The sequence below is a fragment of the Anser anser genome (assembly GCF_964211835.1).
Source record: "Anser anser genome assembly, chromosome: 6".
NCBI lineage: Eukaryota > Metazoa > Chordata > Aves > Anseriformes > Anatidae > Anser > Anser anser.
In genome coordinates this window covers 6,569,561-6,594,098 of record NC_139726.1, presented here as the reverse complement: position 1 = coordinate 6,594,098, position 24,538 = coordinate 6,569,561, and the positions used below count along the sequence as shown (strand labels likewise).

At 41.0% G+C, this 24,538-nt stretch overlaps 1 protein-coding gene across 9 annotated transcripts in view; it reads left to right on the top strand.

Annotated features, from left to right (window-relative positions):
* The window catches only part of THSD7B (thrombospondin type 1 domain containing 7B), a 454,300-nt gene that overhangs the window by 351,600 nt on the left and 78,162 nt on the right, over positions 1-24,538 (top strand). For 7 of the 9 annotated variants that reach the window (XM_083841258.1, XM_083841253.1, XM_083841254.1 and 4 more), the window contains 3 exons: positions 4,264-4,458; positions 9,014-9,277; positions 24,104-24,265. In XM_083841258.1, the coding sequence (XP_083697384.1) occupies positions 4,264-4,458; positions 9,014-9,277; positions 24,104-24,265 (621 nt within the window). The remainder of the gene's footprint in view (positions 1-4,263; positions 4,459-9,013; positions 9,278-24,103; positions 24,266-24,538) is intronic. The other 2 variants (XM_083841260.1, XM_083841259.1) reach the window with 1 other exon arrangement.

Below are 24,538 nucleotides of genomic sequence, written 5' to 3'. Positions count from 1 at the left end.
CTTTTCATCGCTCACATTAATCACTGGATTCAGCTGGCATCTTAATGCACGTATCCACGTGGTGAGTTAAACAACTCCTGCTCTGCTGTGAAACCAGGCTTCGCCTCCTGCCCGGCCGGGCTGCCAGCAAGGGGTCCTCTAGTCACACTCCTTCATCAAAAGATACTTTCTCTTAGCATTTGAAACACGGTTATCTTTCAGTTCAGTTCATGATCTTGTTTTTATTGTTATGAGAGAAAATGTACTTTTTTTTTTTTTTTTTTTTTTTTGTGCCAGCCGCTGTTTGATATTTATATCGGCAGAACTGCATTAAATTGTCATCCTGGAGCTTGGCCCCAAGTGTTTAATTCCAGTTTGGTGGTGTTTACCGGCACTAATAAGAAATAGTGAGACTTCAAAAGGAAATCCTCTGTTTCTCCTCCACACAGGAATCAAGATTGCAGTTTGAAACCCTTTATCTGGCAGTGTCCTGTTATTAGCTGTTTCTATTCATATGTTTGTGTCCATTTTAAATGCTGCAGAGAAATCATACGCTATGTCTAGGAGGGATTTGCAGTTACTATGGGATTATTTTTTAACTCATTGCATAGGGCTGAAAATGGACTGTATTTGCCCTTCAGTGGTATCCCACTTAAAAAAAAAAAAAAATTGAGATGTTGACAGAACAGAAATTGCTTTGCAGTGTGAGTTTGTTTAAAACCATTGTGACAGACCTGAGGATTATGAGGAAGTATTTTCTATGTAACAGAAAACACAATGAGCCAAACCAATCAGTGGTTTGAAACCACTGAGGATGAATAATTTTATTAACTTTCCTGAAGGTCCACTAAGAAGAAATTTGTCTCATTCTGTTTCCAGAAGTGCCTGTATTTGAAAATATTTTTCTCTTAAAAGGCAGACCTAACCTAACTGGGAAATAAGTTTGCAGCAGGCACAAAGGAGGTGCCTGTTTCCTGAACAAACCACTAGGATCGATCTGGCAGCTGTGCTGCTCCTGTCTGCTACTTCTGAATCCATTAAAATGCCCTAACAGGCATTTGTTTTATTATTTAATTTATTTTAGCAATTCACGCAGCTCACCTCAGACATAGCATATGCATACAGCAGAAGTCCTACTGGTTCTTGTGACTGACACGCTGTATTTTGCTTTTGTTTCCCATTGTTGCTGTCAATAACATCAGCCTCGTTCTTCTCTTCCTTGCTCATGCTTCTCCATGGTACATTTCAAGATGTCTCTTTTTAGACAAACCATTACTCTTTCTGCTTTTCAACTCCTTCTTGTCTCTATGCTTTTTTCCTTGTTGCTTTTTGTGGCAAAAATGTGATTACCTTTGCTGATCTGTGAGAGTCTTCAGGGTCTCTCTTAAATCCTACTCTTTTTTTTTTTTTGACAAGTTTTTGTGTGTGATGTAATCCCCCTCAAATCTGGTTACTGATGTCTCTACCATATGTCTTCAAAATTATTACTGCATGCATGCAACACAGCATAATCCATATTACTTGTTGTTTTAATTTAACTTTCCTCTACCCATGTTTACTATTACCATTAATTTCTTTATGCTCCATAATCTCTGTCAAATATTTGCCCTGACCTTACATATCCATTACTTTTAGCATCTAAATAGCCTCAGCAAACTCAGTGAGTTATTTGTATGCTTAAAATTAAGGGCATTTGTGCAGATGTGGCCATTACATAGTAACTCGTTGCAGCATGGAGCATCTGTTTTAACATCGATATTTAAAAGTTCCATCACTTGTGTCACCATTAATAAATGTCAGGAATGAATTGCGGTCTTCTGTCAGATAGTGGTAAACATTGCAACAGGACAGTTTACTATGCAATTGCATATATTGCTAGCTGGGCCTGCAGCACAGGGTATTGCTCACTGCTCCCAGACACAAGCTGTAGCAAGGCTGAGAAGCCCTTGCATACACTTGACCATCCTTCACGTGGACGAGTTTGTGTTGCTGAATCTTTGGTGTCCTTGGTGAAGGTAATGAGGCTACACAGACCTTGGGCATCAGTCTATTACTTGTTTAACCTTCCTGGAGAGGGCAATTACCCCGCTTTCCCATACAGAGTGGTGACCCCTTCCTCCTGCTTTCGTTATCGAGAAGGGGAATGTCGCCACGTTTCTGACTGCCAGCGTGGAGAGATGGCAAGGGTCAAAAGGATTGAAAGTGAAAGGCAAGGATCAGCAATTTAGAGGTGGCTATTAATATGCTGATTTACTGTCACTTGAGTCTAAAGAGACTTTTAACAATTGCTTGCCTTTTGCATGCTCTTTAAAATGCTGTGTTTTTTTTTTCTCCTTAGAAATCATATTGCATTTTAATGAATTACTTTTATTTCCAGGTGGCTGCCGACTCATCCCTTACTCCCATGCAGTACTGTACTTTAAAAAAAAAAAAGAAAAAGTGTGAATTCATTGCAAACTTACACCCCGCTAAATCCTTAAACTGTAAGAAAGCAATGAGTTACTTTCCCCTTTTTCTTCATGCACTCTTAGTTACAATAAGTGCTGGCAACAACAAAAAAAAAGTATATTCTGCCTCAAAAATCTGAATTATTTAGGAATCTCCATAAAATAATAATACGGGTTGTTAAAGTTAAATAATAATATCTGGTTTAAATCATTTCATCTTCTGTAACTTTATGATACAATGGGAGGACTTGCCTGAAGTCAGAGGACCTAACATGACTAAACTCTTGGGGCCAAATTTAATTCCTAACTCTGTCCCTGGTTTTATTACTTAAATCAAGTCATGACCTATCTTTGCCTTGGTTAATGACAACGTAGGATATAAATAGCCTATAATCTTGGGGATTTTCTGAGAATTAATTATTATTAATGAAATGAAAGACTCCATGATGTGCAGACTATTTTTATTTATTATAATTACTTATTATTAATTCACTGAAACTTTAGGAAGTTTTATTGTAGGCTCCTTGTGACTCAGATTTATACGTTAGTACTTTTGTGCTCCATCATGACTGTTCAGTGCCATTACCCAGCCTAAAAAATTCATCATTACAGGCTAGCTCCAAAAAAGGATGGGGGTGCTGAAGGCAAAGGGAATTGGCTTAAAATGAAATTTGGGGAAAATCAATGCCTCTCAGTCTTGGGCTGTGCCCTTGGCAAACCCCATTGGACTCTTGCCTGACACAAAGGCATCTAAGTCCAAATCCGTAAGACCTCAGTCCTACCCCAGGCCTGCTCCTGCTCTTTCCTATTGCCGTGGTGCAGTCTTAGAGACCGGGTGAAGCTTTAGGCAGGGGGGCACCACGTTTTAATGTGACAGTGGCTGGTGTGAAGGCACTTCAGTCGGATGGAAGTCAGCAGAGTGACGCTGTCCTCACCTGAGACCCGGAGTAGCTGGTTTTATTTGCTTGTGTGTTTTCATGTTAGCGCATCCATTCAGTAGTGCTCTGATAGGAAGCCGTCATGCTCTGGAAAAGCGGGCTGGCAATAAAATGCAGCGGCTGTGTCCCCTTTCTATCATGGGATTACCAAGGAGGAGGAACGCATGGGTCTCCTGCTTGCCAGGCTGCAAGCCGAGAGCTCTTCCCCTTCCTCCTAAACATCTCCATCTATGCAAAAAAGAGTCAAAGGCTTAAATCCAGAGAGAGGGAGGGCCCAAGAGGAAGCACAGTGTTTAGGGCACACAGTTTGGAGGGTGCTTACATCTTGCTGCAGGGAACGTTGAGCTTCATAAGCAGCATCTGCTGCTCAGACAGTCATTCCCTTCATCTGAAATACAGAAAAGATAACAGTTTTGGAAAAAGAAGCTTTCTTTTATCTCTTTTCCTTTTTTTTTTTTCTTTTTTTTCCCCCCTTTCTTTTCACACTTCAAAACAGTTTCAGTTCTGTGGGTGATGTGTGCATCACAGCTCGGGAATCCTGGCCTCGACCAAACATGCTTTATGGCACATAGCTGCAGTATTATATCTCTTCTCCTTTGGTCGTACAAGGTATCATTGGTTGAACCGTTGCCCCAGCACTTAAAATGACTGCCTCCTTGAGAATATTGAATTTATATCATCATTTAGATAACAAACCGCTCAAATAAGAATGTGTCTTTACGGTTTTGTGAAGCTCTCAGAACATATTTGAGTGATGCATGAATAATGACCTAAAAATAAATCAGCTTTATACTATTAACGCAGGGGTGTGAATCTCCCATGGAACACAAGCACGGACTAAATACAGTGTAATACAACTCATACAACAAAATAAAGATTTCTGTCCCTTTACTCTTCAGCTGTCACGTGCCTGTCAGAGACCAACGAATCTGCCGATGTCACTGAATGCCTGAGGTGGGCAGGACCGATGCCGCCTCTTGTGCAGGAGTGTCTCGTTCCCTGCAAGGATGACTGCACCTTTACCCCTTGGTCTAAATTTACAGCATGCTCATTTGACTGTGAATCAACCAAAACTAGGAGACGGTCACTCACAGGTATAATCTTTTATAATATTTATCTGGTGATGATGCTCTTGAATGATGTTTCTTGGACGTTGGTGAACTGATGTTGGGGCTTTGGAAAATTCCAGATGGAATAGTGTACATCCCTAATTGATTTTTGGTCTGATACTGGTCATTGCCTGCTTCATGCATGTGCATTTCAGGATGAGAATGGTGCAGAAAGTCTCAGTGGTGGAAAGCCATTTTTAGACATAAACCAAATAGTGACAACGCATTATGCAAGGTTACCTGACTTGTTAATCTGGGAAACGTGCAGCAAATGTGCGTAGAAGTAGAAAAATAAATGTATTTCTCTGTTTAAGACTGTTGAAATCTGGATAAACTTTAAAGCAGGGAGTTCTGCGCTCAGCAGTATTCAGTAGCTCAATAGTGCAAATTAATACCACGAATGAAGAAAGAACAGTGTTGTTTAAACTGTTTTGCTTGATCTTTTATGTATGTTCATAAAACATTCTAGCTCAAACCGTTTAATGGAACGTTCTCCCATACTTGCTGTTGTGGTGGTTTGTAATTACGTTATTTGAATGCTGACCAAACTGGAAAGCTTTCTAACTGTGTGGAGCAACTTGGTTTACTGGGATTTGTTCATCCGTCCCCACTGTGTCTCCCCATCCTCCCTCCCACGCCCAAGTTACTTCAAGCCAAAATTAATTGTACTGTTTTTAGAAGGTTTACAACGAAATTACTGTTGTTATCCTGAACATCCATGTCTTGTCATACTTTTGTGTTTGAGAGCTATAGAGTAGCTGGCTTTAGTGTGTTCCCTTCCTGGAGTTGAGCTCCACTACCAGAGGTGAAACTTCAAAGACTTCTACTGTAGAGCAAAAATCCAGCAAAGCCATAAAAATGTGCTCTCCTCTGATAATGTCTGGGAACTAAATGACAGCAAACTATGGCACCTACCACTGTTCCTTGCTTCTAGAATCACTTGTACCATGATTTTTATTTTGTTATTCACTTTGTTACTGCTGGAATGTTCCAAGTTTTTAGTAACTGACAATCACAGCATAAAGACATAATGGCATCAAACTGCCATTCATGAGTACGATTCGCTATAGGATAAAGATTTCTCTTTTACATAAACATCATTATTATAAAATGCTCTGTTGTTTCTGTCAAAGACCATATTTAAAATGTTCTCCATATCAGTGCTTGTACATTTAAAGTAGTAGAAATCCCTATCAAAATAATATATGCTTGATCTTATAGAAATTGTGATACCTTAAGAAATAAGTAAATATTTACTTCCAGGTAGTTTTAAATCAGAATTTTCATTATGAACATGTGTACAAGCTGCAAAACAGTATGGTTCTACCTATCTCCTTTCTTGCTCTGTTATACATCAGACATAGATCCATTCAAGACCAAAAATGGTTTCTGCTATCCAGGTTTTGGTGGCTTATCTCCTCACCTATACTGCATTTCTCGTGATCTGACTCTCCCGTAACACCTTGCTGGGTTCCCTTCTTCCCAATGGGAAGGATTTTTAAGCCTCAGCCCACTCCCTGCAAAAGCATCCTGAAAACAGTGGTGAAATGCAGCAGGTGTCCCAAGTGGTGCTGGGCGGCACAAAGCCACGGGGAGCAGCCAGGGAAGGGCCAAATCAGAAATCGGCTCTGGTGTGGCCACAGTTCAGAGGTCAGCGAGATCAGTGCTGACCTCTCTTAGAATAAAATTCATGAAAATTGGTGCTGGCCTTAGTCATACAGCTGGAGAGCAAAAGTCTTGGGAAAAATCTCATCCATATAAACTCAGTCCAAATATTTAAGGAAAGTGCTGTTTAGGGAGTTCTTCACAGTTTTTAAACAAGTCCTTTACCCATTTGTATTTCACCTTTTCTGTGGGAGCGTGTGAGTTGTATCTCCTTGCTCATCATTGTATACGTCTATGCTCAAATGAATGCTTTGACTTCATTTTAAGAGTTCATTAACAATGTCATATTGCAGGAATCTGCTAATTGTTTGCTAAGTATTTGCCTGCCTCCCACTCAGTTTTCGATAGTATTATTCATTTTACTTTGTAAGTAATCATAGACTCTACATTCAAAATTAGTCATTACTTAAGAAGCAAAAGACTTATTACAAAGCATATCAAAGTTCAAAGTCATTATGATGAATATACATTTTTTTAAGCAAGTCTTCAATTAATAGTCAAATATTCAGTGTACTATAGATATAATGCATTTTATGTAGATTGATATTTTCTTAATGTCATACAGGTTTTATGGATAGTATGTACTACCTATAATATTTAATGTATCTAAAGTTAGTGTTCAGAAGTTCAAATTAAAAAAAAAAAAGCTTTATAATGGAAGGGTTTGTGTCCTTGAAAATTTTGGTGATGACATTTGTAATCATCATTTTTAAAGCAGTCTGTGGAGGTGATAAAAACATCACCATCACTGATTTTAAAACTACTTCTTTGTGAAGAGTATGGTATGAAGGTATGAAGGCCACTTTTGCCTTTGATATAGGGCTTTAATAGCAGCTTCATTAGAGGATTCCTATGCAATGGATGGCAGGGCAAGATGGAAAAAATGTTTTGTGGGAGAGTGAGATTATTAGCATCCTTACCTATATCTGATATGCTTCATATAGTCATGGCAAAACTTAGAAACCATGCAGTCGTGGGCAGGCCCCAAAGTCCTGTGTTTACTAATACAATGCAAAACATTTGGCTCTACATTTATACTGATTTTGTGGCTTCCATCAACTTGCTGAACATGAAATGCTGGAAATGCCACTAGAAAATTCCCTATCTGTTTAAAGCCTTTTAAGACTTTCCTTGAAGTATGTGGAGTTGTACCTCTTTTACCTCACCTGAATTCATTCATAAATATTTGTTATGAGTGTTAGGGAGGATAATATGAATAATTTCAAGTTCCCTTATAGTCCTTCGTGGTAGCTGACTTTGTAAAAGCTGGCGCGGCATGTCCCCTGTCTCCCAGGTGCCAGGCTCAGCCGATGAAGGCTTCCTCGAGGCTGCGGGCAAGGAGCCAGCCTGGTCCACAGCTGCTCTTGGGGATCCTCTTCCTCCCCCTTGGCTGTAAGGGCGCAGGGAGATGGGGCACGGAGCCAGGCACACGGATTCACGTGCCTAAAGGGTGCTGCAAACATGCCCCGCTCTCCTTTAGGGCTTGCCCGCTGTTGCGCTGCCAGCTGAAAAACAGATACTGGCATTATTTGCTTTCTTTGAGTTTATTATCCCTTTGTGTTTGCAAACTTTACCTTCCCCAGGACTCTTGATGTACAATTATGAAAGAGCTGGGGCTTGGAGGACGATAGTAATAAGGGCCCTTCTCTTTGGAGATGCCTGCTCATAGCAAGCAGGTGTTGGTAAGGGCAGCTGTGCTCCTGCTGACACGACTGCTGGTGCTGGACCAGCAAGGGGCTTGTTGGGTATGCAACTTCGTGTTTCTTTTTACTATCGTACTGGTCTGCAGTTGCAAGGAAAAAAACATTTTATTTTATTTTATTTTATTTTTGAGATCAGAGCTTTAAAAACTTTTTGCAGAAGTATTTTTAGAGTGTCCAGGATCCCCAAAGAGTGTTTGAGGATGTGATACACAGGCAGTTTGTTAGCAAAGATGAGTTCTCCCCGTCTGTGTGGATGACAAACACAAAGGCATTCCTGAGTTCAGACAGCATAAAGATTGCTCCACTTCACATTGGCTAACCCATGCCAAGAAAAGCATTGATTTTACCTTTCAGAGGCTATACACAGACCTCTTCCCCCTTGAGCAATTGTAGGGGTTCGGGGAGCATGGATTCTCTCCTTCGCATTATTTCTTCTTGTACCGGGGACCTCTTCTCATGTCTAGAAGTCCTCCAGGAACGCGGGCTGCAGAGTGCAGTTGCGAAGAGCTGCCCTGCAGGTTCATTTAAATGCGTCTGCTTCCTGAAGCTACCGAAGGGGAAAGATCTGTAAACAGCCTTCTTTTCAAACCTATTGAAGGAATAAAGCAAAAGAAAAGATTAAACCAAATGTAACCATTGAAATGCTTTCCAGCCCTAATAATTTCCTGAGGATTATCTTCTCTGGTTTCTTCAAAGTAAGGTTTGTGTGCAGAGTGCATCTTTAACTAATTTGTAAAGTAGCCTCAAAGAAGAAGTTGTGGCTAATGTGGAGTCCTTTGTAAGTTGTCCTGGCAACCATTGATTGCAAGCGAATAGAGACAAAACAATCAATTTATTTTCATCAGATAATTAGAGAAAAGTGATATTATATAAAATTACAAAGTGTTTTCTGGGCAGACCGTTACTCCAGTAAGACTGCGTTTTGCTCCTTGCCCTATCCATCACAACAGTATTTCCAAGTTTTCTGGTTGCCCCTGGAGATAAATACGTTGTCCTTGCACTCCAAAGCACTGGCAGCGGCTAATAGATGCTTCGGAAACATTCCTGGATATTAACATTCAGATTGTCTTGGTTCTAATGTGTTGAATTCCTGCAAGTATAAATAATATGACATGTCATTATCAAAAGTAGCAGATGTTAAGCTAACGAACAGCTTTCTCTGGTTGGAACAGGGCGAAGCAGAAAGCGAGACAAATGCCAGAATACAGAAGTTTATCCTCAGGTTGAAACAGAGCTGTGCCCCTGCGAGGTGTTTACCTCCCAGCCCCATGGGAATTGGTCAGACTGCATTATCGGAGGAGGGAAATCAGAGCCACAGTCAGGAATGCGATCCCATGGAGACACCAAAGAGTGTGGAGAGGGGATACGGCTGCGCGCTATTGCCTGCTACGATAAGACCGGCAGACTTGTGGACCCATCTCACTGTAGCAGTTCAGGTAAGGTGGTAAAAATAAAACAAGATTGAACAACTCGTGTAAACAGCCCTGATGCTGGGCACTGTGATCCACTCAACAGTTCATTTTGGAGCCTATCACATGTGCGCCTGTTTGCTGGTTGGATTCCACGAGGTTGCCATGGGTGTTGGACACAGTTCTTCTAGTATCTTATTGCTCTTAGTACCAATGTCTTCTGCAGTCTGAGTGTCTGATGACATTTTTACAATTGAAATGAAATAGAAGAGGGCTAAAGTTGACTATGGTGTCAGAATACCAGATGGATTTCTTTTCTTTGTATTAAAATCCCATAAAAGTATAAACTAGCTTAGAGACAGAAGCTATATTCCAATCAGCACATTGTTTGATGATATATCCTACTTCAGCTTTTACTTGCTTTTAGATTTTTATTCATTTTCACTAAATTTGGAGGTTCTTAAAGTTGTTTTCAGTGTGGGAATCAGAAACTTTCTATGGACAATCATATTTAATTGCAAAAACTCCGTAAAGTCCCTGCTATGTTGCTCATGACAAGTACATGTGACTTCAGCAGTCAGTGGTCTCATCCTTGCAATTTTGAGACAGTCTTCAGCTCAAAGTGGTACAGAGCATATATTCCAGTTCCACTGCTTGCTGGGGCTCTAAGCTATGCTTCTGTCTTAGTAGCAATTTGACTCTGCGTATAATGTAGTGGCCTATATCAAACACATGCTTCAGAAGATGGGCAGAATTACAGCTGAAGTAGAAACACAGCAAGAAGGAGATGTCATTCTATCAGGATATTTTTTCCAATTTTTCATAATTTGCAGTTCGTCATAATCATTACTCTAAATTGATTTACAGGCAAAGGCATTATCTTAGGAGCAAATTCTGTACCCATGCTGCCCCCAAAACACTATTGCTCTCTGACTTCCAGCCAAAAACTTAGGACACCACACAATGTAATATAGCGAGTTGGAAGACTTGGTGAGCTGTGTAATGGGAGAAGGAGAAATGAAGTCTCAGGAGGAGATTAATAAGTACAATGGGAATCACTGACGTTCCAGAGTATAAGGGAGCAGAGAAGATGCTCTGTGGAGGGTCTTCAAGATGAGGATCAGCAGCCTGAGCTGCATGTGGTAAAGGGGAAAAAAAAAAACACATCCTAATGAAGTGATTCAGTTCTGGAGTGAATTCCTCTCGCAGCTGTTTATAGCTGTTCCAGCTGGCTGCACGGATTCATAAAGCAGCTTTCTGTGGTTTGTGTTTCAACAATGTGCTGTTGTACCAATTGATTATGCCTCTGTGGCCCATGAAGGAGGAATGCTATACCTTACCCCACAACGTTACCTTTTCTTCTGCAAAAAGCGAGCTGTTGAGTTTTGAAAGGTGGGTTTGCCTGTGCAGTGCCTTGCTCGTTTGCAAAGCTCGAGGCTTTTATCACTACTAAAAAAGAGGAGCTCATCTATGCGTGGGGCTTCTCTGAATAACCTTGAAGCCTGCTTCCTGTCAGTGATATTTATGTGGTGTTTTTAATGGTTGGGCTTCTCTTAGGGAGGTAATAGGGAGTGGTAGCTCAGGGGGATTGGCTTTCTTGTCTTCAGCTTTTTATCAAAGCAGAAATGATTGCAACACAGCCCCAGCACAGGATCCATATCAGTGTGGTCAGTATTGTACAGCAGAATCCTCTCATGTGCCCTTAACGTCTGCTCACGGAGTGCTCTTAAGACTCGTAGGTTTGGAATTGGGTGGTAAATGAGGAGTGAGATGTTTCCACCTTCTGGATACCCCATAGGAGTTCCTTTAAGGGTGAATTATTTATTTCCAGCCAGATCCCTGTGTAACTTTCAGGATGTATAAGCTGCTCTCCCAAACCAGAGAATCTCATTTGATGGAGGCAGTCAGGATGGTCTCTTCATCCTAAGAAGCAGACCAATGTCACCATGGTCTGGGAAGAAGTCCAGTAAGACGGCGAGCCTTGCAAAGCCGTTGGAACTCCTGGTCAGACCACAGCAGTGGTGCATCGAAACCCTTCGTGAGTTGAATCCTGTACCTGTGCAGGTGGCTGAGGCTGTCATTCCTCATTGTCACCCAGTGTTGGACAGCTTCATTTCTCTGCAAGGTGAACAGGAAGCATTGCATCCCTCTCCGGAGCACATGGATATTTCTGTGACTTTGGGATCAGAGTGCTCTAAAGTGGGCAGAAAGCTCCCTCAGCTCCATTTCCATCACTTGGGACCTGCCTTCCAACCAGAGCCGTTAAGTGAAGATAAGGCCAATATTTACGGTCTCAAGAGCTGGGAGCTTTCAAAATGCACTTCTGAACACATTATTGAATTAGTGATAGCAACAAATCATTATCCAATTAATAATTAGCAGAATGTTATTCAACCATAATAGAGAAAAGCAAATTACAGAAGCATGCAGAATTGCTAAGCCCTGAGAAATTATTCATGACAGGTTTTTCTGAGTAGCCTAGTTTGTCTTGTTCACAATTAGTATCAGCTGACCTTCTGACATTTTCTAGGTGACTACATTTATATCTAATTAAGTCATGGCCTTATTTTCTGAATGCTGGGATATCTAGGCGTTGTTCTTGCTTTATGACTTTTGGGGGTGAGCATGTTCCTCTTCTCTTTCTTTCAGGTCTCATGACCTCTCTGTTTCCTTCTCTTGTCCTTTTGCCAGGACAATGCTCTTCCTTTCCGTCCTTTGAATAAAAGTGAGAATTTGTAATACTTACTTCTTTGTTGGGTGCTTTTGAAGAATTTTTATGAAATGTAAAAAGACACATGTAGGGTTACCAACTTTGCCTTGGAAGCAGATTTAAGTTTGTCCCAGACTTGATAATACGACGAGTATAAAGTGTAGGACAATGAAAGTGGTCAGTCTGTAGCTTTTCTAGAGAGCAGACTTTGGGCTTTTGTCCTCTTGCAGCAATGATTTTCACTTTCCCTGACCGAAACCTGGCTGTTAAACTTGCCTCTTCAGTAGGATTTAATTGACCTGTATCGAAGTGAATGTATCAGTTACCATGTGTACGTACAGTGAGTGTGAGTCTAATGTAGAGATTGATCACTGCTCCGAGAGGTTCACAGTCTGAGGCCCTGAACTTACAGTGAGTTTCTGGGGAAATTCTGCATTTGCAACTTGGGGGAGGGGGGGCGGGAACAAAACAAAAAACATACCCTCCCCAACCACAATCACTGCAATTAAATATTGGGTTAGCTCATGATCATTAGGTACAACCAACTTCAGAAATATAAATCCCAGACTTTTCTGAAACTTACTCCCTTCTGCACCAAACCTTTTGTTTTATGTCCAGAAAACAACATACCATAGCTTTTTTAATTTATCTTTTCATACAACTGGCTTTTGTGATGGTGTACAGCTTTATTTTAGTGGTGTCATTTTTTTCCTTGTTGGCCCACGCAGTAAGCTCAAGAAATAACCTGCAGTTTCTAAACTTGGCTAATTCATTTCTCCTGGAGGTGGTTTGCTTTCCTTTTCCTTCCTTTAATCTGGAAATGCAATTAGGAAGTTACGGATAGAGGTAACTATCTCCAACTATATTACAAAAATATAATTGATAATTTGCCTCAATTAGTCTTTCCATCAGAAGACTGGATTGTCTTGCTTTCAGCTTACTGCTGCTCCAGAGGGTCTCTGTTTGCTGGTTGGCATTTGGAGCATCCTCTTTGGACGTGAAATTGTCCTGTTAATTGCAGCTCATCTGCTTCTTTCAATCTGTCATCTGAATTCCTCATACTATTTTTGCATTTCCACCTCCTTTGTTTTGTATTATTTCATGTGGCTCCTTTGCCTCTTTTTTTTTTTTTTTTTGTGCTGTGCCAATTTTTATTTTTTTATTTTAAATCTTAGAGGAACATAGGGTGTCTCATCTGTTCCAAATCAAAGGCTGGAGATCTCTGTGCTGTTGCACAGAGGTTTAGCTTTTGATCTGATGGGGAATTTGTGGAAAGCTGGAATTTATGAAGTGTGCTTATACTATTCAAATTCTGCTTTGCTCACAACAACAAGAGCCTGGAAGAAAGACACAACAGACAAATAGATCCTGGCTTTAAATCACGGAGCAGTTGGCTTCAACCTACAGCCACCTTAAAAAGCTTTAATTATCTCTAAGTTTTTGAAGGGCACGGCAGGGATGCTAATATACCTCGTTATTCTCAGTAGTAGAATGTTTTCTTAGACGGTTTAGTTGCATCTAGACAAATCAAAGGGGGTTGTGGCTGCTGAGAGGGTTCCCGGGCATTTCTGGTGATGCAGAGGTGTCACTCAGACCCTTCCCAACAGGTCTCTTCCTGCTGCTACCAGGAATGCTGCTGTCAAGGTCAGTCTTTGAGAATGTCACTTCTGCTCCCATGAGGACCTGGAATGGGCGGGAGTAGCAAGCATTTGCACCGGGAGGAGTTAAAAGCTTTGACGATGTGAAAGCTCAGAGTTGCTGCTCACATGCTGGAACATTCCCTGCTCCGAGGCACAGCAGGACAGCATTCGCCAGCAGTGACGACGCTGCTTCTGTCCGGCAGAACTGTGTCCCTAATGCTGAGAGGTTCAGGACAGTATGCAAAGGTCATAGAGCAGGCAATTCAACTCCTGCTGCTGAAAACCAGGTAGTCACAAGACTCGTGAAGTCTGGTTTTCTGAAAGATCAGCCCACAGCAGTGCTATATTTCTGCTCATGGCATTCCTCTGGGGCTTGCACTCCCTCACTTGGAAATCCTGGCCACCAGCTTGATGGACATGGCGTGACCGACCGGTGAGCAAACACAAGGACCCACTGCCTGACCCTCAGGCTTTTATCTTTTTGCTTACCTGAAAGCAGTTTTACCTTCAATTCTAAAGCAGTAATTCCACATTTAGCAAAATTACTTTGTTTCCAGCTGAAAGACACAGGATGCTGAAAGCATCTGAGTTAAAAGAGGATGAGCTATTTTAGGAGGAAATAAGACACTTTCAGATAGCTTTTAATCGCTGGTCTTCAATAATCTTTCCGCAAAATGATATTTGTGTATCTCAAAAAAAAAAACTATAAGCAGAGCTTAATAGATTAAAGAAATGTGACCCAAGTCTATCCTGGGCTGATAGCACACTTATCTTTTCTACAAGGTAACAATTATGGAAAAATCAAGTTGGAAAAGCTATGTAGAATAAATGCCTATTTATTTTTGCAAGTGTATCTGTTTTGACATTTGCTGTAGTATAAATTTATTCCTATGTGGTCAGTTTTATTTTGAAGAACGAAAACGTTGCAGAAGCCCCCAATTTGGTTTTGAAGCTCTTCAGAAATAGAAACTTTTCAGAACAGGTGTTTCACCAGTTTTTGAAAATAAGCATTTAATTTCATTTTTAGCCTAAACGAAATTGTACATTGAAGTTTCTTTTTTTTTTTAACCACAAACCATTAATTCCAGATTTGAAACAGATTTAGTTTTAAGTGATATTTGTGCTGCCATAGACAGCATCCAACAAACATCCACAATTTTTGCCTCTTTTCTGGCAGCCTCAATCTTGACTGCCTTACTTCTTCTACAAGGAAAGTTGGCAGTCCTGCCTAGGCTGGCCTCTTCCAGCTCTGCACCTTAAACTTGACAGCCCTGGGATGCCTCCTCCTCTTAAAAGTATGGCACCATCGGTTGATGGTAAGATGTAGGCTCAGCGTTCAGACTATGCTGCACCACCTCCATTTGGCATTTGGGCCATGAAATACTGTCCTACTCTTCTTTCTTTCTGTCATTTCTCCTGTGCCTCCCTGTGGCCTTTTTATTATAAATAAATGACTGTATTACTTACCAGGACAAAGCCTTTCAAAGACTGCTCGAGGAAGAAGTTTCAGCTAAAAATTCACCTTGTTTTCTGCCCATATCATCCCCTGGCATGGGAATTAAGGCCAGCTTTGGATCACGTGTGTCTGAATGGCCTTGCCAGCTGCAGACAGGGCTGTCCTACCCTGCCTTCAGTCCCCACTTCAGGACTCCTTAAAGCTATTGTCACCTTTGAGTGTTTTGTGTTTTTTTTTGCTATCTCAGAGCTAAATAGCTTCTAAATTTAGCCCTGAAATCTCATCTGGGTTCTCCTCTGGACCTTTCTCTGACACTTCTACACGTTTCCTTGGGTGCGAAGTGACAATCTTAATTACAGCTGTGGCTGCCGATGGAGCTGTAGGCGTAAAGCTGAGCTGTAAAGGACCTGCCCTCTATTTCTTGTCTGTATACAAGACTTTTACTTATTGCTCTTATAGCAGTGCTCACAGAACAGTGCTTTTCCACTATCTCTTCCTTTCCTCTTTTACCCACATCTACTCATACGAAAACTTGGCCACAGCTCTTACTTCCTGGATGTTAAAGAACTATCAAAAGAAATTGGATCAGAAAACAACTGTTTAGACATTGCTGTTCTTTATGGTTTCTGTTTTTGGCAACAGAATCAAAGGTAAAAAGCCATCAAAAAAACGTCATTTCTGAATGGGGCAAGCTGTCTATCAAAGAAGTTTATTTAAAGCAAGACTTCCCCTGAGGCACTAATACATAGTAATGCACATTATTCCAGATCTGTATCTTCTTACAGAAAGCGAGCATGTATCTTATGAGAAAATATTTAGAGGATTAGGTATTTGAGCACCATCCTCTGTAGGTGCTGCATTTAGTCATAGTGATGTGCTATTCTTTTTTCCCCATCTTTCTTTTATGCTTTTTGCTGCATTCCATAAAATGACCATTTTGAAGAGGTGGCACTACCAGCCCATGAGAAGAAATGATTTTTTACGGACCTCAGAACTGGCTTTCTGCCTTAGAATATTACGTGTTTTTTTTCAGAACCCATTCCAATAGCTGCCGTCTGGGATAGTAGTGTTTGCTGTAAGGTGAATCAGGCTACAGGCTTTCAGAGGATGAGCTGCCCATGTGCTGGGGCTTCCTATCCGATGGGTTCAGGTGCATACCCCCCGGTGGTGCAGGCATGCACACGAGCACTTACTGCAGAGCAGCTGATGCACCGCGAGCCTTTGCTTGCTGAACCACCTTTGCCCACCCTTGCTTATGGCCCTGCCTTCTGTTTCTATTATTAGGTTCAGTCAGTTTTTCTGTTGTTGACAGGTTGATTAAAACTCTTCCATGGGAGTTGAGAACGTTGTTGGTGTAGAAATAGTAACTCGGTGTGGAAGTAGTCTATCAGAGACTCAGGACAGTTTTGATAGCAAGGTAATGCACTGGGCAATCTACTGCTGACTTCTGCAGTAGGCTACAGTAAAGATATCTTTTTGAAATGTGGCCAGTCTCTTCATCCTTAACAATGCATTTATCACAAATATGGTCTGTTACGAAGCAAGGCTCTAATAAAATGTTATCATACAAAGATGGACTCAGAATTAACATTTTTCTCTCCCTATGTATCGTTCCATTTAGTACGTTATTCTGGAAGTATGAAGAAATACTGTTTTCACCGAAAGCATTTCATGAATGGAGTACTCTAATGTTAAAACCTCTACTTTTCCTGCTCATGGAGAGCTTCATGATCCCTTTGAGAGATGTGTAACTGAACTGGGAAGTGACATATATTCATGTAGTTCACAGGATTCCTCTCGTGTCTTACAAGGCTTTTTATTTTTCAATTTTTTTTTTTTTTAAGCTGGTTGCTTTTTATATAGCTCCAGTGAGTACGTCTGTAAGGCAAATAAATGGATGACAAGTCATTTGTAAATGGGAAGTCACTGCTTTGTATCGTTACCACTGGTAGGGAGCCCTGTGCAACCTGCATATAAGTAGGCATCGTAGTTGTTTCCAGTGAGTGTTTACAGGTTTCACGTTTGACATATTCTGAGGATTTTCAGAGACAAATACATGTATTTCTGCTTGTATGGAGCAAGAATCCTCCAAAAACAAGAACTCCACTTATTGCATATAGGCAAGTGTCTAAATAAGAAGAGCTGATTGCCAGGGCAGCAGTGAGTTTGCTGGTGCATGATATACAACAATAGGATTAGCATGGAAGGGGGAGATGGGCGAGTAGTGGGTATCTTTAAAGGTCCCTGATGTAGTCTGCTTGATCAGAGGTTGGGAGACAAACTTAGAAATATAACAATGGCTGAGTTTAGAAGCTTTGAAGAAGTGAGTCTTAATTAAGAAATATAGATAAAATTAAACTTAAACCCAGTCTGCTCTAAGGATTATTGTAATGATACTGATGAGTATCTGAGCAGTTATCTTTCCTTAGCCTATGTCTGGGTGCGAGTTACACTTTGAAATCTCTCTGTTCTCCAATGTTTGTAAGTGAGGATGGTGTAAATTAAATAACTATGAGCTTGATTTACAAAGCTGCTGGTATCCCTCACTACAGACAGATTCCCTCTGGGAAATCTTGGATCTCATTTGTATTTAGTAAACCAGGGGAGTGACCATTATAAACTGTAGTATTTAACAAGATTGCATTGCTCTCTGCTTCTGTCTGAATGTGTTGGCGAGGAAATGCTCCAGCAGGGGAGATTGAAGTGCACAACCGGAGTGCTCAAAGTCACACTGCAAAATTGAAACAAAAATCTATAAGGAATTCAACACATCAATACTCCGTGTGGGGGACTGCTTACGTCATGAAAATGTCCTATTTCCATCTCAAGGTTTTCCATCATCTGAATGAGTTGTGCTGCTCTCCCCGTGCCCGTGCTTAAGCTGTGAAAAGCCAGGAGGACTGTTCCTGCTCTTAACACCCTGTTTCTATCAGATATATATTTTTTAGTGCATCTTTATTTAAGGTTGGATGTCTTTGTGTCCCTGACCTGGTATGGAGGTGGAATGAAACTCCTTATAGGAGCAGGCAGGACATCATGACAGAATAGCCTCGGTCAGGAGAGCCTGGGGCTGGACCTTGCAGCAGCTATCTGCCATTCAGGGCAGTGCTCACAGGTTTTCCCGATGTGCATAATGGTTAGTGGCATCTTCAGAACGGCGCGAGTATAATTAAAGCATGTCGTTAAGTTTCTCATTTAGCATCAATGAGACAAGAAGGAATCGAGGCAGTGTATTGATTTAGATGTATTGATTTGCGAGGTCACTGTGTCACTCGCCTCCTGCGACGGCGGGGAGGGAGGCTGCAGAGGTCAGCGGGGGCTCAGAAACTTCTCACTGCCTTCCCAGGGGCTGGGTGACCTGTTCTTGAGCAGAGGCCCTTACACTTTTTAATACTTCCCAAGTTTGTAAATTAAAGTACAAGAAACGTACGTTTAAAAAAAAAAAAAAGAAAAGGGAAAAGAAAAATAGTTATCTTTTGCTCGTGTTGTCACGAACCTCCTTGATAATATTTATCGCAAATTTATCTAATTGCTTTGTGCTCCCTTCTGCAGAGTGATCTGGTCGTTTATGCTGTCTGAAATAATCGCAGTATTATAGTGCACAATGCTTGCTAATTATCAGGGTACAAAGAAATGCATCAGCATTTCCTATTCTGTAAAATGGAAACCGTAGAGTTGTTTTGCAAGCTAAGTTGTCTAAATGAGGCTTGCCTGTGTCTTGGGGTCATAATTTGGCAGCCGAAATTCGGTGGCATATTGTGTTGACAATGCTTGACGTCGTATGTTTAGGAACTGGCAGAAAGATGCTCTCCGTGGAGGGCACTGAACTTCGAAACCGAGTTTCTTGGTGTGCTCCAGCAGAGCCTGAAGCCACTGACCTTCCGGCCGTGTGTGATTTACTGAAGGGGGCAGATAGTTTTGGTGCCATTTGGTGACAGCTTTCTCCCGGTGCTGGACCCTTGTCTCTTGAAGACGCTTCCCACCCGGTCCAAATAGCCCAAGACTCTGTTGATCTTCAGGGCACTTGGCAAAGGACATCTATTTTTGCAGCTACTGTGGAATTGGGCCTTTGAGAGAAGTCCGATGTATGAGAAAGAGGGGAATTTGACGTTCTGTGGACAATTTAATTTTGTCTTCGTGGTGTGTTGCAGATGTGTGTACAGCCTTCAAAAACAGCCTTGTTTCATTATCTACATCTCATAATAATAATAATAATAAAAAGTAAACGTTATCTCGGGTTTGTTTTACCATATCTGCATTTATTATGAATTGAGTCGCCTGTAAGAACGTGTACGCTAAACAATTCTTAATGAAGTACGGTGGGATGAATTTCTTTCCTAATATACAGAGGATAAATACACTGACAAAGGGAAAAAAAGAAAAAAAAAAAGCTATTCAGTTTTGTTTGGAGAAAGCAGACGATTTTCCCAGTTGCAGAGTGGTGATCAAAGCATGTAGGAAAACACAGCTGAGCTCCCAGCCTAAGCGCCATTGATCCTGGTGCATGAGTTTTTATTTGACTAAAGACTTTCGTAAGACATCGGGGCTCCCATGCAGCCGGCCCACCCCTTCACGGCAGGGGAGCCGCTGCGGGAGGAGCAGGGATCATTTCCAGGACTCGTTTTGTGATCTGGAGCCGAGACAGATTTGTGCAGTGAATTTCTGCCCGTCTGCGTCGGAAGTTCCCCGCGAGATGAATGTACGCTGTGAGGTCCTGTTCATTTGCACTCAGAAGGGAGCAGATGAGTCTCTCTTCTCCGGAAGAGTTCTCGGTTTGGTTTGCAATCCGCTGTGAGGAATGTGCTAATTAATGGAAATTTCCTTATTTAGTTAACAGATTAAATATAGCAACTAATACAGCTTGTATTTAAGTCAGGACAAGGTGTAAGCTTGCAAATTTTTTAAGAAAATGCAAAATCAAAGTAAATTAGGAATCATAATGCAAAGTCAGCATCAACCTGACTGCCTTGTCAGGATTTATAGAGGCTGTGAAATTGGACAATAAAACCAACCTTTGGATGAATTTCAATAACAATAACGATGAATTAAACTTACCAGCATTCTTTACAGGTCCTCTCTGGTCTATTTAGAATCTATAACCAGTCTGCTATGAGATAACGAGAGCATGTGCCTTTTTGTTGGGAAGAGCCACTGGGAATAAATAAGCTAAGGCGGTCCATTATTCAAGCTTTGTAAAATATTTGATGCAGAAGTTATTTCTGCTGTTTTTTCGTTGTGTGTTTAATGAATGAATTCATTAGATTATCTCTTAAATTTCCCAGCTAGCAAACTAATAATGCATAAAATCTCTCAAATCCTTGCATATTAGAAAAAGTGGAAAAAAAAAAAAAAAGAAAAAAAAATTAAACATTTATTTTGGCAATATTACATCTTGTTCAGATGCAACTGAAGTTGTTAGAAACTTTAAGAATCCCAGATTTATTCTGCTTAGTTTCCTTCAGCTAATAACGTTTGCCCTTGGAGCAAGGTTTAAACATTTGGACCAGGACTGCTTAGGACGAGGTGCTCCTCTTGCAGCTCACAGACCACGGGCTGCCCTGGCTGGGGCACAGTCGTAGTGCTGTGGTCAGCTGGCAGATCCCGTCACAGCTGCTCGATGCAGAATTTTAACTCAAATTAAAACACCAGCTTGCTTTGTGTTTGATCCCAAAGCTTCAGCGGAGCAGAATCTGGCCCACCGAGTGCCATGGTCCACCAGGTCTCGCTAATGAAGTCCCTAGCTATTAGACTTTCAGCTCTGCGTGGATTTACTGGTCTTACTCTACATATTTCACAGCCGGTTACCAAATAGCAAAATGATTCATTTTTTTTTTTCCCCTCTACCTTTGGTCTGTGTAATTAGAAACATTTCTCCTGTGTCACTGTCCACTTTGCTTCTCCCGTGTTTGTAGAAGGGTGATCTCTTTTATCCTAGAGACTCCAAGGGAAATTACTTGTGTTATTACTAGCGGCAGTAGCGGTGATGCAGAATTGTCCCTCTCTTAGTAATGACCTTGAATTTTATGAAGCACCTCAAGGTTTACTAACAAGGGTAGAACTGCTAGAAGTTTGTTAATTGAAATGATGAAATATGCTAGAGAGGATACAAATGAGTTTAAAGCCAATTCAATTAGAAGTGCATCTGTTTCCAAAGCTGCTGGAGGAATGTTGTTTATTTTCCAATCACTTTTAAGTCTGCCTCTTGGAATCCTTTTGGCACTTTTGTTTAACACTGCGCACAGACCTTACACCCTCGGCAAATTTATCATTTGGAAGTGCAACAATCAAGTGGATGTCAGCATCTCACATTAGCCTGTAAACCTACTAATTGCCTGCTTCTCCCACCACGAGCCAGTTGTGAATGTGGAGGGGGACACAGACAGATGCTGCAGACCCTCGCTGGATGTGCCTGGTGTGACGTGTGTTGTTTGGGTAGATGGGAAAGAAATTGTGCTACTGCACAAATCCATCCCCCTGTGCTGCCGACATCCTCCGGACCGTCATTCAGCCACCTCCTCGGCTCTTTTGGGTTGCATAGCAAAAATGAGAAAAGAAGTTTCTACACCATGAGTTTGAGCCTGCACCTCCAACACCCACCAAACCATCATCCTTGCTTTATTCATCTGCCTTCTCCTGCTTCATCTCTTTTGGGTTGCACAGAAAAAAATGAGACAAGAATAATAGTTGTTACATCTTGTGCCTTCCCAGTGCATCCTGTGTATTCTGCGGGTACTTTGTTTATTATGGACACTAGGGAAGAGACTCCATTTGTGGCTTGTAGAGCAACAAGCACATTGTTCTTAATGAATAAATAATAATAAAATGAGCTTGGCAGCCTAGGTAAATGCATTTGGTCATCCTATTATCTTGGCAATGTCTCAGTACTAAAACAATAGCACTTAGTCATAAAAAAAAAAAAAAAACAAACAACATCAACAAAAAACTTATTTGATCAACCAGTTCATTTTTCTCCTGACAATTCAGGACTATTCCCAGTAGCATGTTTCAAAGTGCTTACTTATAATTTCCCATGCATTCGAGTTTCTGTCGCTACCTCCTGCGACACCTGTGCTCTAGCTCAGTGACATGCAGGAGTGTGATTCACACAGTGCAGAGGTTCTCATGTGTAGTTTCTAAATTAAATGAACTTCAGTCTAATGGTATTTGAGATTTTGAGGAATAAATAAAGAGGAAGGAAGCTTCAAAAGAAGAGCGGACATGTGGAAAAAAAGGCCGGGGAGAGCCTATGTCTTTTTCCATAGAAGGTCTTGGAAACACAAGAAATCTTTCATACCAGGTTCTACAGATGAGAGAAAAATGGGAAACGCAATGGATGAGTGAGGTGCTTAAGGATGACATTGACAAAACCATATGAGTAAGCTCACCCATGAGTTAATCTCCCCAGGCTGAGTGACAGTGACTCAGAAATATATGCACGCTCTTTCCTTTATTCGTGTTCTGTTACGGTCAAAATGTAGAATTTGTTATTAATAGATGGTTTTAATAATATATCTATTTTTTTTCTCATTTTTTTTTCTCTCTTGTGTTATGCACCCTCCCAGTGCAAAAAGTTTGCTCGGAATGCCAAATCTAGGCTTATTGTGTGTATCCAAACTCAACTCTTTTCAGCCCCTTGACACTGGCCAGCCATTTCTTGGCTCCTACAGAGAAAACCAAATATCCCATTCTCATAAGTGATGGTTGTAGATGAGCTGAGTACAACATTATTTAGTAGTTTCTTGTAAAAAGATATCTGTAAAGACATTGTATATGTGAGCAGAGAAGATTCATCACACAAAGATTTTTGCAGGAATTTATTTTATTGAATGAGATCTTTGATCATGGGAATCTCAGCAGTGGATTGACCTCGAGTGGTTAATAGAAGATATAATGATGGCTTGTGAGAAGAGCTTAAAAGAAGGTTATATTCCCATTTTGATTCTTTAGCACTGTCGAATATGAAAATTTGGTTTCTTTTGGGCAGTAAGGTAATTTAATGCTCTATTAGCTGGATATTAATTATTTATACTTAATATAATTTATAAATATGGGTGAGGAAACTCAAAAAGGAATAAGCTGGCCTCTTAGCACCAGGAAGTCTTTAGAAATCCTGTGGTTTGAGGGATCCCCACAGCACTTTGCTGCAATGAAGTAGAAAAGATTTCTTTAGTTTTGTTTATTATACTTTTCCTTTCTCTTTCTTACTTTTCTATTTTTTTATTATATTTCTTTTTATTACAGAGGTAGATCTTGAACTGCCAAAAGGCTTAGCCCATTTTGCCTTCACTGATAAGTTGATAACCCCTCTGTCTAATCCTCCTTTAAAACAAGGCACTTTCTTTGTTTCTGTTGAGAGTTAATTACCTAGGCTGTCACACAGCCCAAGGAAAAATGATATTTCATGTGGTGGTGGAAGAGAACTCTTTGGAGAACTGCCTAAGAAATGCTTCTCATAAATCTATCATGAGAAAATTTCTTTTACTTATCATAACGTCTTATGAATTGCTCTGAGTGGCAACCTAAGCAGGTGGAATAGAATGTTGGTGGGAAATTGGGGAGTTTCATTTTGGGAAAAAAGTGAGTCTATTTTGGAAATATTTGTATATGTCTGTGCGTGGGTATAATCTTAGCTTGATGAGAATACAAAACATGCAAAGTTGAACTATCTCAGATATGTGATCACCACCGTAATGGGTTTGGTAGGAAATAATTAAGATGCCTAATGCCAGTGGCTTTGAAGCCACAAATGAAAAGGCAACGCAACTCACAGAGATAAGAGGCAGCAAAGTGAAGCAGAGCACGCTGTACGGGGACAGCTGTGCAGCTTTAGGAAAGGGTTCCAGCAGGAGCTGCTGTGCAGAAACAATCGCAGCTGTCAGACTAACGGGGTGGCTGTGCAAAGGAAGAGGGAACAGAGTACCAGCACGAAGCAAAAGAAAGAAGAAATAGAGCATCATTGAACTGAAGGAGGGAACTACTGTTGTTTCTATTTTTTTTTTTTAAGGCAGTGTTTGCAAAAACAATGTCAGTATTTCTTGTACTCCTAGGAGGGGGATGTTTTCTGGATGGGAGATGTCTAAATAAGTCTGAAAGCTTTCTTGATAATGAAGACCAGGATGGAGGTGGCATGCTGCTGCTGTGGATTGATGCTCTGGATGTAACACGGTCCTGGTTTAAAGTCAGCAGCAGGTTTGGACACGGCAGAGCCGGTAAATCCAGCTGCCAGGCAAGACTAATCTCCCTGCCTCGGCTTCCGCGTTTCCTGGGTGTTCAGGGCTCTTGTCCAGACCTTGTGGAGGGAAGCTGCTTCTACTTTTTTTTTTTTTTTTTTTGTGTGTGTGTGTATATATTTCTGTTTCCCCCTGCTGTTGTGACTGTCATCTTGATAGAGAGGGGAGAAATCCTTCTTAAAAGCATAGTTAAATCAGTTAATTTGGTATTCTGCAGGTAAGGAATACATAGGGAGCGTTAGTAGGCTGAAA